Source organism: Trachinotus anak, unplaced genomic scaffold, assembly GCF_046630095.1.
Source record: "Trachinotus anak isolate AG129_WGS33_773 ecotype Australia unplaced genomic scaffold, CSIRO_AGI_Tana_v1 ptg000007l, whole genome shotgun sequence".
Taxonomy (NCBI): domain Eukaryota; kingdom Metazoa; phylum Chordata; class Actinopteri; order Carangiformes; family Carangidae; genus Trachinotus; species Trachinotus anak.
The window spans coordinates 6,893,033-6,911,746 of record NW_027273858.1 but is presented as its reverse complement, the minus strand read 5'-3'; the positions used below and the strand labels follow the sequence as shown (position 1 = coordinate 6,911,746).

General features: G+C 44.1%; 1 protein-coding gene across 1 annotated transcript in view; it reads right to left on the bottom strand.

Moving 5' to 3' along the window:
* The window catches only part of lrpprc (leucine-rich pentatricopeptide repeat containing), a 56,792-nt gene that overhangs the window by 33,336 nt on the left and 4,742 nt on the right, over positions 1-18,714 (bottom strand). Inside the window, exons 12-22 of the mRNA XM_071480166.1 lie at positions 12,376-12,494; positions 12,194-12,284; positions 10,621-10,690; positions 8,387-8,414; positions 7,409-7,466; positions 6,329-6,435; positions 5,009-5,086; positions 4,638-4,703; positions 4,242-4,355; positions 4,000-4,130; positions 3,607-3,692 (exon numbers count right to left, since the gene is read on the bottom strand). Coding sequence (XP_071336267.1) covers positions 3,607-3,692; positions 4,000-4,130; positions 4,242-4,355; positions 4,638-4,703; positions 5,009-5,086; positions 6,329-6,435; positions 7,409-7,466; positions 8,387-8,414; positions 10,621-10,690; positions 12,194-12,284; positions 12,376-12,494 — 948 coding nt within the window. The remainder of the gene's footprint in view (positions 1-3,606; positions 3,693-3,999; positions 4,131-4,241; positions 4,356-4,637; positions 4,704-5,008; positions 5,087-6,328; positions 6,436-7,408; positions 7,467-8,386; positions 8,415-10,620; positions 10,691-12,193; positions 12,285-12,375; positions 12,495-18,714) is intronic.

The window sequence follows — 18,714 nt, the reverse complement described above, 5'->3', positions numbered from 1 at the left end:
GTGAGTGCTTTGGCATCCTAATTTCAGTCTGTCTCTCCATCTCTCCACCTCTCCGTGCCAGTTGTTATGGCGATGGGAACCAAAGGCTGTCACAGATTTAATGGGACAGAGGAAAATAGAGGAAGGAAGGGTGGAGTAAAGGTGACTGGCAACGGAGGAAGCACAGCCAAACGGGGGGGATGAGGCTTGTCAGAGGTAAAAGTTTGGTTAGCTGGACGAGGGTTTGACAAGAGTGCTGAAGAATGGAAAAGGGCAAACCTTGAAGTTACTGTCAATAAATGCATCTTAAAGGGCTGCAACATCAGAACAGTGCACAGGCTCCTACCCCCCCTCTCCTCTAGTAAGCTGTCAGTTGGTTGATCGTTCAACAGAAACGGATATTAGCTACTTTACTGTAGTCATGACGAACAGTGTGTCTAGAGTGTGTCTGCTGGAGTCAGTCAGACCCTAAAGTGTAGAGTAAACTTGGTTTGACCTACAGCTGTTACCGACTGGTTCCTGCTGCAGGTTTTGCTGCCACTGAGGAGATAAATTCCCAATGTTTGAAAAGTCTCGCAGCGTCTTCACAGCCGGGACGGAGACAAAAAAATATGGCATCACAGGATATTCTGTTGGAACCTGGTGGTTATTCTTGCTTTAATTGTGTTACTGTATTTTATCACAATGTAACAACTCATTCAATAGATGCCTAATCTGTTATTTTCTATTCAAAGTCTTGATTCAACAACAGGTGCCAACACAATGGGGTTGTCTTATAACTGAGGGCCAGTTACATTTGAGTGAATAGTGTAAAAAGGGGAAAGAAACGGACAAACTGGGCATTAACAAAAGCGGTTAATGGATGTTAACAAAAGCATCTCTGGTCAAAACACAACAATTCATGAACAGAGGTTTCAAGAGAAAAGAATCTGACCAAACATGGCAGTCTCAATATGAAACAACTGCACCATAATGAGCTGATGTTGTCAAGTCTGTACTGTTTATCAGTTCAGATGCAGCTTATTCTCGCTCTCTGACTCTCCGTGCCTCTCTCCATGTCGCCCTCCCTCCCCTCTTCTATCCATACCTCTCTCCTTCAGTCTCTGACAGACCCGCTAATCACTGAGACCAGTGGCTTGGAGTTGATCTGCCCAAATGGAGCTTCACTAGCTAACATCGCTCCGTCCACTGTCCAAACCCCCCCCTCCTCCCTCCCCTCCATCTCTCCCTTTATCCGTCCGTTTAGACAGTATGCATATCCATCAGCTCAGCCGAGCATCGTGGCCAGCAAAGCGAGCCAGTCCACACACACACACACACACACACACACACACACACACACACACACACACACACACACACACAGATGGGGAGGCAGACAGGCCAGGTAAACAGACATCACACAGCCCAGTGGCTCGTCTAATGTTCCATGACTTGACTGCTAGTGATGTCTCTTTCCTAAATAACACACACACACACACACACACAATTCGACAACCACCTAAACCTAGAACAAGTTGTATTTACCAAAGAGGGAGGACAGACAGATGAAGGCAGAGGGGCAAGGGCAGGTCAAAGAGACACTTGCTGATAGATGAGAGGTGTATTTAAAAAAAAAAATGGAGGGAGAGAAGCAAAAGTAGAAGGGCTGTTCAGCCTCTTGAAGCCCGTGTTTGCATGTTCACTGGGTTTCAGGATGCTTAGATTAAAGGCTGCACTCGTTCTGCTATGGGTTATACAAAATAAAGTGACCTAACAATATGGTATTTGTATCAGCAAGCTTTATTAAGTTTGAACCCAACCCAAAGATTTACTATCCAGAACTGCGTGAAATTATAATGCCCAGTAAAAACCATCATGTTAAGTTTGGCACTTGGAAGTGATGACAACTCAACATGATCAACTCAAAGGTTGCCTCAGCTAGGGCGAACTGTTGCTCCATCGGGGGGCAGTTGACAATGAAGAAATCATTCACTGCACCAGTGAAACAAGCTTTTATTATACTGATTATCTTTTGTTTGAATAGAGAAAGGGACTTTAGATAAAATCATGCTAATTTAAAAGATGTTTCATATTTCCAACCTGGGATAAAGTTGGTGTGAATGCAGCCTTAATGCTATGATTTTGAGGGGAACCTGGGGATACTTAACCTCTTTATAAATGCACTGTTTGTACTCCTTGATGTAACATTTCTTTTGTTCCACACTTGTACAGGAAGTGTAAGTGTGAGGTCTGACAGGATAGCTGAATGACTAGCAGAGGAAAAGTAACTGGTTGGAAGGAGAGGAGGTCATGACAAGGAATTGTAAAAGACCAAAGGTGGAAGGAAGGCGACGTAAGGATGAAGTCAAAGGGATGAAACACTGTGAAAACAAAGTTGCCTGGTGGGGTGGGATGGGATGCTCTGAACCAAGGGCAAAAACAACAAAGCCATTAGAGAGGGTGAGAAATAAAGCAAGATGCCAGGAAACATGATCTTCAACTGGGCCTGGTGTGTGCTGGAAGCCAGGCAGACCAGCGTCTGGGTGGGGACAGGCTAACATCAAGGTTAGCCATGTGTGCTAATGTGGCTGACAAGCGTCCCCTCCATATGCACACTCTGGCTAATGGCAAATGCGTTAGCGCTGCCTATACACACCCCGACACACACACACACACACACACAGATGGACACACCAACCGTCGAGCCCACCGAATGCCTTTTGCTTGAATTCACATGCAAATTTACGTGTTGCTGTGTGTGTGTGTGTGTGTGTGTGTGTGTGTGTGTGTGTGTGTGTGTGTGTGCGCGCGCGCGCGTGTGTGTCTGTGAAATGCTCAAGCACTTCGGCAGACATGATCTGCCATTAGCATCAAGACGGATTTCAATAATTCTGGAAAAATACACACAGTCCTGTAATTTTCCCCCTCTCTCATTTCTAACTGACGTGAATGTGTGTATGTGTGTATATGTGTGTATATGTGTGTGTGTGTGTGTGTGTGTGTGTGTGTGTGTGTGTGTGTGTAGGGGTGGAAGAGAATGACACGCTTGGAGACAGAGCAGGGGAGAGAGGGTCAGATAGAGAGACAGAGACGAAGACAGAGAGAGGGTGAAGGAAGGGGAGGAGAGGAGAGGCGAGGACAGACAAGGGAAACATTTTGCCTGTCATTGTGTGCAAAAAGCAGAGCGGCAAAACTGATGGTAATTGGGTCTTCGATGGGCTGAAGGAAACCCACCGTAGCATTCTGGAAATGGCTGGCTAATGTGGTTTGAGGGAGGGAGAAAGACAGATTGTGACAGAGTTGGTGACACACACACAGACACACACACACACACACACACGCACATCTGCAGGCCTTTTTAAGTTCAAGCCTGATCTCCTTTGATCCGGCTTACTGTCAGAGAAAAAGTAGTGAGGAACTAAGCACTACTGGGATTAGTCAATTAATCAACAGGCGCAAAAAGTCTGATAATCAATTAATTGTTTTCGATCTTTAAAGCAAAAACTGTATCGTCTTTGGGGTTCAGACAGTTTGACAAAGTGACTTTGGCTCTGAGAAGTTACCAGATACATAACAGACTAAATCATTCATTAAGACTCGACCGGTAATCAAAGAGTAATTTGCTGCAGCCGAAGTGGAACTTACCCTCCACTCTGCCATGCTTGGAGAGCGTCTTGACCAGGGCGATGTATTTGCTGGCATTCAGCACTGCTGATGAGCTCTTTCGACTCCTACAGACAGAGACAGACAGAGAGGGACTTTAGATTAATGTATTCCACTTACAGTAATGCAACTCATCTTTTTCTCAGTCAGACTTCAGCTTGATGCTGAAACCAGGTGGTGACTGATGAGAGGAAGAAAGAGGGGAGGAAGACGGGAGAGTTTCCTGTGTTCTAGCCATTCAACAGTGGGGCTGGACCCTGCATTAATGTCTCCCCCAATACCACTCAAGTTAAACTTTAATGGCCCACTACTGGTCACAGTGTTGCCTTCTGTCTGTGTGTGTGTGTGTGTGTGTGTGTGTCCTGCTCCACTCACAGTTCCGTCTTCAGGTTGAGCGCCTCCTCAACATTGTCGTGGACGCAGCACTGGTTGATGAGGATGGCGTAGGTGCCGACCGTCACCTCATCCTCGTACTGCTGCTTCAGCTCAAGGGCGCGCTCCAGGTTCTGACCGGAAAACGGAACGACACGTCTCAGGGGTAAACATGCAGACAAAGCAACTAACATTCAGGAGAAAGAGGAGGTTGTGTGAGACCGAGTTATCCAAACACATCCTACCTCATCCACGCAGAGAGCCTGGATGACTTTTTTCAGGACAGAGCCTAATGGTTTGTTCTCCGCCTTCAGCTCAGGCAATTTCTTCTCAAGCTCCCGCACCTTAACCTCAATTCCCTGATGGAGACAGAGAGGTGTTCATGACCAAATACGTGCATACACCACCACATGTGTGTGTGAGCCTGTGCGCGTCATGCACGCACACTCGTCTCCTCAAGTTCTGTTTTAAGTTTAAATTACTCTCAGATGAAACATTTATTTTTACAAAATGACACAGAATAAAGGAAGCAATGAGAAAGTTTATGGTGCTCTATCAACTATTCATTCAAGTTCAAGCGACACAAATTTTCCAAACATAAGGAGTAATTATGAAAATCACCCTCAAACTGCCCTACTTACAGAAACACGGGGACCAGTTAAGGCATTGGACGCTCTGTCTTTGGGATCCACCAAAGCGATCACATCCTAACACACACACACACACAGTTAACATTTGACAACATTTGCATCATTTGCAACTACAATAATAGAACAGAAAATAGAAAACAAGCAGTACAAATACAGCCACAATCTTTTGTATTAAGCCCGTCTGCTATACTGATGCTTTTCTCAAGTGACCAAACTTAAAGTACTACACTGCAAAACATGCAGAGGAATGTATTTTAATATAATTTTCAATTTATAATTCTTTTCTACGATGAAAATGAGGAGTGGTACAACAATTTACTGTATGTATGACTTTTTTTGGCTCAGTAAAACAGCCTGTGCACCTTGCTGAGCTCGGGGATGTGGTAGGACTCCAGAAGGTTCCTGATGCCTCTGTAGATGTTTAGGGAGATGGTTATATTCTGCAGAGGAGACAAAGGGGAGAAAATCAACATCATCAAAGCACCGCTGTTCTCAGCACAACAGGAGCTCAACCTTTTTGAACAGCAGCTGAACATAATCCCCACAGGTAATGAACTTTATGAAGTTCTTTTAATAACTTAACAGGGTTCATCTGATCTCAGCTTAATTTAGAATTCGTGGAAAAATGATTGCAGAGAATAATGTTGCGTTTATGTGTAGTTGGAAACGCTGCCATTTCAACTGGACAACATGCAAGATGTTTTGGTGACATCTATTTGCACCGTGACTCATTGCGGTGAACGACACATAAACTGGCGCTAAAACAATCAAGCAAAAACTCCTGAACATTCATTGGCTCCAGTTTCTCATAGGTGAGGATAGTTTGCTTTTGTCCGTATTATATTATTATAAACATTAAATCTTTTGTGCTGTTGGTTAGAAAAACAAGACATGTGAAGATGTTGCGTTTGGGAAATTATTACCAGCATTTCTAACTTTCTCTTTTTTTTCTGACATTTTTTGGAGGAAAGAAGAATTCATGAAAAAAAATGATCGACAAATTAACTGATAATGAAAATAATCATTAGTTGTAGCTCAGATGATTATGCTCGCACTGTACTTCAATAGACAATACTGATTAATGTTAATCATTCATCAGCTCCACCAGGATAAACATGTATTGAGCGTATTCAAAGAGCCAAGCAGGGTCCTTTCAGACACAAGCTCCTACTGAGCTCACACTCATCCTCCAAGCATCAGCATTTCACTAAGAAAATATCACTAGATTTCACCAAGTCTCAGAAGTCTGATTTGGCAAATTCAATCCACAACATCCTGATCAGCATCATGGATGATACTATTGATCTGATGTCTGATTTACGGACTGATCTGTGACTCCAAAAAGGTTCCACACTGGACCAGGGAACTGTTTTACTGAACTACAAACGGCCAGTTAAGATGTGACCTTTAACCAAAGAGTGTAAAACATGATTTCATCTTCCACGACATGTCTGGATGTCCCATCTCAAAGTGTGTGTGTGTGTGTGTGTCGTGAATAATCCAAGTCTGATCACACACTGCAAATCAGCTCAGATCAGAGTGTGTAAGCTCCTTTAAAGCAGGAGGGTTATGAATGAACTGGGTATGCAGTATATTAGTGTATGAATGTGTTCGGTGTCAGTTTCCTCATCAGTGAGGGTGTGTGTACATGTGTGTACGTGTGTGTGTGTGTGTGTGTCTACCTGAGTCTGTAGCTGATTGAAGAACTTTCGCAGTTTATCTTCCTGTGCCTGCACCTCCTGCTCCCGCATGCTGTCGATCAGATTGTACAAGAAGAAGGATACCCCATCTGGATGAGGTCGAAACACAAACACACACACACACACACACACACACACACACACACACACACACACACACAGGGTGAGCAGTTGTCTTGGGAATAAACTTCATTTGTCACTGTGTCACTCACTGCATCCATTTGTGCAGTTATACTATTTTTTCTGTAACCTCTGCAGAGTGTGTGTTTGTGTGTCCTTTCTGCTGACAGAGGCGGTTTCTGGGCTGCAGTGTGAGTGAATGTGCAACGGCTGGCAGTGACAGCCTCCTCTTACTTCAACTCTCTCACACTCACACACACACACACACACACACACACACACACACACACACACACACACACACACACACACACACACACACACACACACACACACACACACACACACACACACACACAATCGCAGATGTCGTCTAACGGGATGTGACATGGATAACAGTCTCCATCGCTCCCACCAGCAAACACACACCAGTCTCAGCAGTGGGGACTCTGTGACACACACACTGATGCAGAGCGACATTAACACTCCACACCCCACACACACACAGACAGACCAGAGATGCAGTCCTGCACTGACACACACACACTCTCCTACACTTTAACTACTCAGCGCTGTGTCAGCAGCCAGGCTCTGTTTCCTCTGACGGAGAGAGCGGGCCTTTCACTCTCACACACCTGCACATAAACACACACAGGCTTCATGACAAGGAGCGGACCGGTCAGCAGTGTGCTGCTAATGAAACTGAACACAAACACACACACACACAAACACTTACACACTGGGCATTTTTCTGTCATCTGAATTATAGCTGGAAAGTGACTGAGAGAGACACTGCAGAGGCTGCAGTCTGCAAGTTTGATTACTGATATGTGATAGATACACACACACACACCCACACACCTCTCTCACCTACACAAATACGAACACACACACAGACAGATATGTATGTTGTGAGAACAGTGTATAAAAATCTTTCCTTACCCACAAGAGTGCTGCTCTGGTTGACAAAGCGCTCGTCTCTGTATAAGAGCTCAATAATCTGGAAAAAAGAAGAGTACATTAAAAACAAACAAACACACACACACACACACACACACACACACACACACACATATACATACTTGTACTTTTATCTTTGTGAGGACACTCATTGACATAATGCATTCCCTAGCCCCTGACCCTAACCTTAACCATCACAACTGAGTGCCTAACCCTAACCCTGACCCTGACCTTAAGCTAAACCTAATTCTAACCATATCTCTAAAACCAAGTCTTAGCCCTCAAAATGTGATTTTAAGGTGTCTAAAAAAGTGAGGACCGGCCAAAATGTCCTCACTTTCCCAAAATGTCCTCACTCTGTTAGTAAAATACTTTTTTTGGTCCTTACTATGTAGCAAGTACACACACACACACACACACACACACACACACACACACACACACACCTACCTCTTGAGAAAACTCACACAGTACTTTCACACTGTTGTGCGTAGTAGGTGTAACATCACAGAAAAGGTTAAAAGATTAAAAATAAGCAGTGCAATCATGCACATTTCTCATTTTATATCAATAATTATCTCTACATTTTTCAAACTATCTTTCCTAATTCTGCCTCCTGATGGACAAATGAAGTATTCTGAATTGAGCTGAATATCAGCAACATCATCTCTTTGTCTATACGCTCACTGTTCCCATGAGGAGATTTAGATAAAAGGCAGCAGATGGCATTTGTCATACTGTATATTCTCCCTAAATCTAACTGGGTCTGCAGCAGATGGTGAGTAAATAGCTATTTTGTTGTGAGGAATAAACAAGAAAAAGCTGTTTTAAATCTAAAGATTGTTTGTTTTTCAGAAAATTTACTGAATGACTTTTCAAAGAAGGAAATCCTGTTTGTTTGCTCGGATGCGTGATTCTCCACAGACACTCAAAAACAACATGGGTGCGTTCAGGTCTCACCTTCACCATGCTCTCCACATCTTTAGACCTGCAGGGGGCAGTAGAGGACAAGACATGAGCACACGGTCGACAGGCATCACCAGCAGGTCATCAAGACTCCAGCATGTCAGGGTTAATTCATTTGCTCGTAAGCGAGGGTACGTTTTGCTTTTAGGCCATAAAACATAGAAGAACAGTTACATTTCTGAAAGTACATCTCCTAAAGAAGCACCTCCTCCACACACACACTTTCAAAACTGATTTATTCTCCTCACCCATATTTTTCACACTCTACTTATTCCACTGAATGCTTCTCGAGAAAACTGAAGACCTAGAGAACTTTAATCAGCTCTCAGTTTCACTCTTTTGAATGACTTTTTTTTCCCCGTAAATGATCATTCGAACATTGAAAGCTGTCAAATCACAATATTGGGAAATGCCTGTAAAATGTGCTGTTTATTGTCGACTGCTTGTGCTGTTGGTGAACTAGAGATTTAAATTTAATCTGTCTACACAAAAGCAACAGGTAGTCATAGGATGTGAATATGGTTTTAAATCTCTAAGAACACATTAATTTAAAAAAAGATGATTTATTCTATTTAACCCCCTTTGGAACATCAGCATAAGGAGTTTCCTTATTCCCTCATTCAGCTCATAAATTTGATTAAAAAAAAAAAAAAAAAAAAAAATATATATATATATATATATATATATATATATATATATGAGCTACATGAGTTGGGATGAATGAAGTTTCTGACAGCTAAAGGGATTTAAATTTAAGTAACCATAACACTGAGTGTGTCATGCTGACATAGCTACTGAACTGACAGTGTAGTACAATACAAAACAGCAAGAAACGGCGGCAGATTTCTCAGTCTGACACCCTCGATCCCACAGCACAAGAGAGAGGAGAGACGGCAGCACAAAAGCCTGGGAAACCACAAAAGACACATTCTCATACACAAAGACGCGCGCGCACACATACGGGCTAAATGATGACAACGTGTGACATTTCTGGCGTTGTCAGCTAGTTGGTGGAGATGAGGAGAGACGGGGAGATGAGGAGAGGAGAGAAGAGGAGGTCTTTAATGATTAAATTATCCCCTGACCTTGTCTTTGACAGGGGCAGGTCCCGCATCGCAATGACACGGCACTCACGCGCACACGTGCACACACACACTCCACAAGTGACAAGCCCAATTATGACCCTGTCAGGCAACCTAACAGTCAGAGGAGTGTGTAGGTGTGTGTGTGTGTGTGTGTGTGTGTTCATGCAATGTGAGCAAAGCAAAGGGAGGAGAGGAAGCAGATTCAGCCACAAAAAAGACAGACAAACAAGTAGTGGATATAGTGATTTTGTGGGAAAAGACACTCCTTTTTATTTCCCTGAAAGAAAGAATACGAGTTGTTTTTCTCTTTTTTTTTTTTCCCCCACATGTCCTTGAACTAAAAAGTATAAATCTGTGCTGCCAAGAGCTGAACATTCACTGCTACTATTAATTTCATGACCTTCAGTTTTAAAATACATAGCACCACATTATCTTTATTCATCCATCATGGTAGTTAGATTATCAACATCCACTCTTAATTAATGCATAAACTCCAACAGCAAACACACTGGCTGAATGGAAAGTTCAAAGTTAGGCTCAACTGAGCATATTTTGGCTTTTCAGTGGAAGAAATAACTTTGGACCCTGGAGACAAGTCAGCACTTTTCTCTTTGACTCACCTCCAGCCTCGCTCAGGGGCCGGAGTGTTTTTGTGTGGGTGTGTGGTGTTAAACTGTAAATATTCATAAACACCCTTTCAACAAAAGCCCACGGGTCAGACCCTGGTCCTAAGGCTAACTCTGTGTGTGTGTGTCAAACAGAGTATATGAGAGAGAGTGAGATCAGTCTGGGGGTTAGGGAATATGGGGCAGTGGTGGGCATCTGCTAATTTACATATCTCCCACGGTGCTTTGGGGCGAGAGCTGAGGGATGACGGCCTCCATATGCATGAGGCATTGTGTATGTGTGTGCGTGTGTGTGTGACGGAGTGTTTTTTCCCTGCAGCTGCCCATACACAGACACTGTAGATGGTGTGATAGGCTGCACATGTCATATTCATAGCATACGCTGCGGTGACCTCCAATAGAGCTACAGGCCTCCCTTAAACGCCAGTCAGGAGTTATGAGGCAAAATATGGAGAAATATGGAATATCAAATGATGGAGAGCACATAAAGACACAGACTGTGGGCTAACTGACTCACTTTCTGAAGCCCATGATGAGGCTGGCACGGAAACTGCTGTGTTCCAACGGGGGGAAGGAGGGGTCCGACACTGGAAGTGACAAATGGAAAGTGATTAGAAGTCTAGCGGTAAGACAAAATCATTTAACTTGCATTCAGCAGTTTTCAGCAATGTCCTGCCTCACACTAAGTTACCAGTTACATGGAGGTAACACTAAAAGAAGTACCAGGTACCAGGTACTGTCCACAACTTTGGCCCGATGCAAGTAGAGTCAAGACAAGTTGAGTTGAGCCGGTAAGATGCAGTGGAAAAGGCTTCAGGCCTCTAATGTTGGCCACTGTACAGCTGAACTAGAACTAGAATTACCGCCTAGGGTTGTAGACCTCCATCAATGAGCCAGGTTGCAGGAAATATGCTCACAATCTCCCCTTCCTAAGTTACAGCACTGAGTAATGGCAAAAAGTGTTTTTGCAGAACATTATGATGTCACAGTGAAGTTGACCTTTGACCATTTGGATATAAAATATCATCACCTCATCATTTTTTCCCATTAGATATTTGTGTTAAATTGTGTCAAGGTGTTACTGAAAAACATGCCTCCAGCCCTGGATGTCAGTGGCACAGAGGCTTGACAAATGAAATATAAATCCCTGCCGAAAAAGACCTTAAAAGGGCCATTTACCAATCACTTTCCCAAACCTGAGGATTCACACTGGCAACCAGTTGATCAGATGCCTGTTTCTACAACCTGCACGCCCAAACCCAAGAAATATTAAGATTTCAAAGGCTGCACTCAATGACCATTTTCAATAACTTTTTTTTAAATACAATTTTGAATCAATAATAAATACTAATTATTTTTTAAATCTGGTATGAGGGCTGGTGGGTGGAATCTAATTAATTGTCAAAAATGCCGGTTTCAGTGCCCATTGTCACATCTTTGAATCGTTTGTGAGAGCAGAAGTCCAAAAAGCCAAAAGAGTTTAACAATTTAAAACGATATAAACCCGAGAAAAAAAAGCAAATCCTACAAGCAGCAAAGGTTTGACATTCTTGGCTTGATCAACTTTTTGAAGGAAGCTTTCTGAGGGTGCGCTGAGTTTGTGGTAATGCTGCATAGCGAGGAGAAATATATCAAGTGTTAAAAAACACTGAAGACTTTCTTCATGCGAGGTGAAAAAATTTCCATTGGGGACGCTGTGAAAACCATAAAAAGAAAAGATAGCGACATATGTGAAAACCAGTGGTGGACATTTGAGACTAAAATGAGATGAAAGACAGAAAACAAGAAGAATCATCCATTATTTAACAGCCTCCTCTATCCCGTCCCTCTGCCAGTGGAGGCGCCTCTCCTTCTCGCTCTTTACATATTCACACAGACTAATCTCTTAAAAGGCCTGATGAGCACAGAGGAGTAAGTGGGCAAGTGTGTGTGTGTGTGTGTGTGTGTGCGCGTGTTAACACTGCACCAATTAGCCCGCAGGCGAAGCAGCGATTTTTATGATGATGGGTGCTCAAGTTGCAGTACAGCTTCGTTGGAATGTGTTAACTGTGTGTGTGTGTGTGTGTGTGTGTGTGTGTGTGTGGACTTACATAGGGCGTAGAATTGGGCCAGGTTGTTCGCAGCCAACGAGCGCACCTCTAAAGACAACAAGGCCTCAGACTGCAGAGCAATGCCTGCATCCTAAACACACACAAAAAAAAATCACCATTTGTCACCACAAGTTTTTCACTTGTCACACGTAAACACACAAACACTGACGTATAGACTTTACATCGAAGGCCTGTCGAGCTTCCTCCAGGCTGGAGAAGGCAGGGATCATGTAGTTGGTCCAAGTCTCGACATTGGGAGACACACCGAGCTCCTGCATGCCCTTCACCACCTCCAGCACACCTGCAACACACACACACACACCAACAGTGATTCATCTCAACTTCGTCGATGGGCTTGAAGTATTTAAAAATATTTATGACATCTGTGTCAATTGCCAAAACAAATACAAAAAAGTGAGCATGAGATCACGCCTGCAATTGACAGGTTTTTTTTTTTTTTTAAATCATTTATTAATATGATACAATCCGTTTTTTTTTTTTTACTAATTGATTAAATGTTTAGCTAGAAAATGACAGAAAATTGTGAAAAATTCCCATAATGCAAGTTAGTGTCTTCAAACTAAAAGTAAAAGTGCAGGTTTGTGCATGTGTAAGTAACAATATTTGTGACATTTGGATCAATAGTCGAGTTTGAGATTAGTTTCCTGTATGTGGATGTAGATGTTTCAACTGAATCACATGCTGCACTTTTATAGATATGCACACATCTTCACTCATGTACAGGCCTGGAGCTGTGTAACCACGGCTTAAATATGGGTCTAAGAAATGAGCTGGCACATACTTTCTCTCACCCCGTCAGTTAAATCAGCCAGCGATTTACCCACACACACACCCTCCATTGACAAAGTGCTAATGGCTGCTTCCCTCTCTACCTTGGACTGGTGGAAACGTGTACATAAACATGCACTAGGCCTGAAGTGGACTCTTGCACAATCACCCAGCTCTCCAGCAGAGCCCCGAGGTCCTGCCCCAGGGAAGGAGGCCAAAACAGCCACATGCATATGGAACAGCCACTCACACACACTCGATATGCCCGCAAGTGTCTGTGTGTTTGTGAGTGTGTGTGCACATATGGAGGAGGCGCTGCGGCACTTTGCATTTGTCCAGGAGCGTGCCCACCAAGGACATGGGCCCTAAATGAGCACATACACACGGCTTCACGTGTGTGTTCATTCTAAGTGTGTGTTGCTATGCAGTTTTGGGACAGAAATATCAACTACATGCTACATATGACAACATCCAGTCTACCAATACACCTTGTTCCCATGCGGACTTCAGCAAACTACCATGAAAAGTGCTTCCTTGAGTTGACACACCTCCAGATGCTTTGTGTATTTACTCCACTCAGGTTCTGTAACACACACACACAAACACACACACATATATATACAGCTCTGTGCTTCTGCATCCTCCTGGGACGTGTGTGTTCACCTGGCAGTCTCTCTCTTTAGCTGAATAAAAGATGAGTCTGAGGCTTTTATATGCCATTAAAACCTGTGGCTGCGGCTGCATTACCCCAGGTAGGGCTACCTGAACCACTCCATCCATATCACTCATTCATCTGCCCCTCTCACTATCCATCTATGCTGCTTTCAAGAAAAAGTAAACAGGCGATCCTCCTCTCTCTTCTCAATGGAGGATCCATCCATTCTGCCATCCACCCGTCCATTCTTACCCCCTAATCGCTTTCATCCGGCCTTTTTTTTTATGAAAGAAGAGAGGGAGCACCTGCCTTCCTCCTGAATAATCCATAATCAATTTCACGGTGAGCCAGACAGACAGAAAACAAGTGAATGGAGAGCCGGACGTATAAATGCATAAGCCGCGCTTCGCTCTATGGTGCTTTCCAGCTTCCGCACGTTAGCTTTCATGATAATCAGCACTTTTAGGTTGTCTAACAAGCATGTTTGTGTGTTTTTTTTTTGTTTTTGCAAGTCAAGTCTGTAACCAAGAGCTTTTAACCTTAACCCTGAACCCCAGGCTGTTTTCAGCTCAGTTTTCACTCCCTGTATTTACAGACTTATGGCAAAGTGACTGCATGTCTTAGCTAAGCAGTAATAAGTCAGTACTGAGAAAAGCCACGCACTTGAGAAAAAATGCCACTTTCATGTCTGTATCGTACATATGAAGCTGCAGCCTGCAGCTGCTTGTCTCAGCTTAACACAAAGACTAGAACCAATGGGAAACAGCTAGTTTGGCTCTTTCCAAAGGTAAGAAAATCCACCTAGCAGCAGGTCTAAAGTTCACTTATTAACACTGTTGACGAAGAATACAGAAAATACATAAAACAACACATTGTGGTTTTACAGGGGGGTTCTGTGCCAGACTATTTCTTGGGCGCATGCAGCATCTTTCTGGATTTTCCGCTGGTTGTCTGGCAAATTCTCAGAGAGGACAAGACTCCAGGAAGTCCAGAAAGATAAACAGAAAGAAAGAAAGAGAGAGAGAGAGAGAGAGAGAGAGAGAGAGAGAGAGAGAGAGAGAGAGAGAGAGAGAGAGAGAGAGAGAGAGAGAGAGAGAGAGAGAGAGAGAGAGAGAGAGAGAGAGAGAGAGAGAGAGAGAGAGAGAGAGAGAGAGGAAGCGTTGCTGTTGTGCTCAATGCAATGATGTCTCAGTGGTCTTGACTGACTCAGCTATGACAGTGCAGCGCAAAGTCTGACACAAACTCACTGGAAAGGATAAATGAGAAACAGCAGAGACACAACAGAAAATAAATTGTGGTATTATGTAGTGTCATTTGTACAGTTCTCCCTCTGAGTCCTCACTCCATAATCCCCCCTCCCCCCCATCCCCACCGTCTCAACAATTTACATAAGGATTGGGCACAGAGGAGAACTGAGAAGAGTGGAGGCCTCTCCTGGTTGGTCAGCACAAAGTCTGACATACCATCCAGGCAAGAAGTATCAAAGTAGTGAGTTAAGCATGGCAGTGGTCACAAGATATCATCATCAGATTCATGTCTTCAGGTTAACTGTCACAGACGAGAAGTCAGGACGGAGAAAAGAGAGGAAAGGAGGAGTGGAGTGAACCGGTCGCTGTCATCTCCTCCCGTCCTTGGACATGAGTACCTGTCACTTCTCCTTTTCTTTCTGCCCCAACACCATCTGTCTCTCCATCTCTCCGTATCCATGACTCTCTGAAGGTAGACTGTGAGGCAGTGACGGGTTGTTTATTTAAAAACGGAAGAGGGTACAAGAAAATATCTACTTTGAGAGGCAAGAAAAGCTGCAAGGTCATCCTCACTCACTGCATTTTCTTGTTTCTTTTAAGCGAGGCGATGCTTGGCTCTTATCCCAACAATTAACAGCTGAGGCTAGAACAGAGTTCATGGAGGACTGAATTACAGTTTCCTCGGGCTTAATGCAGCCCACTCTGATCGAAAGAGAGGGAAAATTAAATAAAAGAGTGAGAGGGCCGAAGGTGAGGTCACATAAATAAAGTCAGGTGACTAGGGTGGGGGGCAGCCGGGAAGGAAAGCAGTCTAGACAAGGAAGCCTTTGCATTTCTCATCACCCAAAACACACAAGGCTAGAAACACTCCCTTCCTCTGCAGTCTCCCCTCCCTCCCTCTCTCTCTCTCCCTTTCTTGCTCCACCATGTCAGAAGTGATAAGAACGCGCTGCGTCGCAAGAACTGACAAGCGGTCACTAGCTGGCGGCAGGTGGGAAGTTCGGCCCAGCATATGCTTCTGCTAAACCCGCCAAATCCACACCTCATCAAAATGCAAAGGGATTGCCCCCCCCACCCCCACCCCCACCCCTTGCTCTCCTCAGTCCTCCCCATCCCTCCCCCGCTGTTCTCCACCAATTCCAAGGCTCCGGCCTCTCTGCCCGCTAGTGACACCTGTGGACAAAAAGTGACACGGCGCTTAATGTTTCATGCGCCGTGCACAGTGGGGCGCGTAATCCAAAGTGAATTCCCTCAGAGCGCTTGCATTTACATGAAATCAAGTCACTCTGCATCAGTCACATCACCTGCACTGCCCACCCCACCCCACCCCACCCCCCTCCCTGACCTCCCCCCACACACACACACACAAATGTAGATGCACACATACACACACCTCCAGCAGCCAATGAGTATAAAGAGCAGGAGGGAGAAAGAGAAAAAAGGAGGGGGGGGGGGGGGGGGGGGGGGGGGGGGGAGGCTGCATCATTCATGAGGGTTAAGGCTAACACCATCAGAAACAAGTGTGTAAGCAAAAGAGAAGTTTCTCCACTTTCCTTCCTTTCCGTCCTTCCTCCTGTCCACTCCGTGATAACTAAATGGATGCTGGCTGATGTTGTTTGTGTGGCTCTGAGACGGTGCGGTTAAAGAGTTTAAGTCAGAGTATGTGTCTACGCATGTGTGTGTGTGTGGTTGTGCATGTTTAAACTCATGTCTAGTCCTCTTCATCATGCTGCCAAGACACAGGCGCTGAGGCATCTCATCTCACCGTTCAAACTGAGCATCTGTCTCGACCACACAGAGAAGTCGGTCTCACCCAGCGTCTCCTCCCTGCCAGCTCAAATGCTGTCAATTAGCTGACAGGGGAAAAGTACATCATTTATTAATCGCTCTAAAAAACCCCAAAGAGAGAGAGCCGGGGCTCGGCATAAATAAAGCACTTAAAAGCCAAGCTGCTGCTCAACGCGTTTGACAGGGCACGTTCGCTAATGAGTTCTGAGTTCTGACAAGTCTCCACATGCCGGCTATCGGTCACTGAGACGATTTCCAACGTAGGACCGTCACTAAGAAAAAAAATCAAGAGAAAGAAAATAACTAACTTCTGCTGAGACAGACATCGGGATCAGACATATTCCCCCAAAGTGCATTTGCTGAGCCATTTCACTGGCCCTAAGTGGGAGATGGAGGAAAAAAAAATCCCAGGACACTTTGGTGTATAAATACATGTGCCCCCATCAAATATTTACACATTATTAACAGTTTCCAAGTCCGTTCTTATCTTGTCTTGTAATATCAGCTATTTTTTAAAGAAACAAAATTAAATTTATTGTTATACTGAATATTACGTTATCGTTATACCACTGTTCCCCAGTCTTATATTAATGATTTCTACTGAGTCCAACCTTATGTTTGGAAATATAGGTTGAACACAGACCATCGGTGATGAAGGAGTACAGGGGTGAGGGACAGAGGATGATTTGGACCAAGAAACAAGTTTGGTTGGAGGAAAAGATTTGAGGAAATTCACTGGAGCAAAATGACCTCTGACCCCTTTGGCCTGTGTGTGCGCCCATGTATGTGTCTATGCAGGTGCAGGGGAGATGCTACTGAACTCCCCAGTCGCCCTAACAAGGAATCTAAGGTGCCCCTGCTATGGGGCAAAGATCTCCAGATCAACCATCCATACACGCTGTGCACCACTTTCTTCTTTCAGCAGCTTCTGCACAGTTGATACAGTGTCAGCTATCGGGTGTATGGCATGAGTTTGCCTGCTGGAAAAGCTACAACACCAGGACTACTGCTGGAAATTCCACAATTTAGAATTCCTCAGATGACAGAGGGAGATCACTGGTAATTATTTTCTTTTTAGCACACAATCTGTATCATCCATCAAACCACCAACAAACAGCGCTTCACTTAATGAAAGAAACAAAGCACAACTGACTTGCTGTAGACATGTAACCCGGGTGCAAAGAGTGGCAAGTGTTTGGAGATCAGGAATAGGAACGTAAATATGACATTCATGTCTGAGCCCACTTTCTGAAAGTCAGGGTGTCTTTTTGGTCTGGAGCACATCTATCGAGAGTGGCTGGTGTTGAGACTTCTTCTAAACTTTTCAATCTATTCCTAGAGCCCTCCAGAGAGTAGGTGTGTGATTCTGGGAGTGAGTGTGTATGTACGTGTTTGTTTCATCTCTTCCTGCTCTAACTCTCTCACGCAGGGATCAGACCTCTTTGCCCTTGACTGCCCCCAGCCCTGTGAAATCTGTCCCTGCTGGACCACTCTGTGTGTGCATTAATATTTGAGGGAAACGCTCTTTTAAAAGCTCTTTCTGGTACAGAGGAAGTCATAATCCCCCCCCCTGCATTACAAAAATACAAAAATAACACACACGCTCATAAACAGCTAATATTATGCTCCCCAAAAAAAAACAAAAAACAAAAAAAAAAACCCTCTCCATGTCAGACTGGATGCTACAGCTCTGCAGCACCTATTACATTCACATCGACTGTTTACATCATGAAGTGGCTTCACGATCCAACTACAAGCTTGTCACGACAGCACGTTCAGTTTCAGGTTCTACTGGTCTCTCTCAAGCGACTGCTATCCAAGTGATAGCATATGTCTAGGATGTACAGTTTATAGCGCAGGACAGACGTACATACAGAGCCATTTGTCCACAAACTAAATTGTAAAAACTGTTTCGTTAGGACAACTGAGGGAAATATGACAAGGAGGGAATTTTCTACCAAACAGGTGAAGTTTCAGTGTAATCACCGTCTTCAAGTGGTGAATTAAAAAGAAAAGCGTATTAAAAACTGACCAAGCTATTC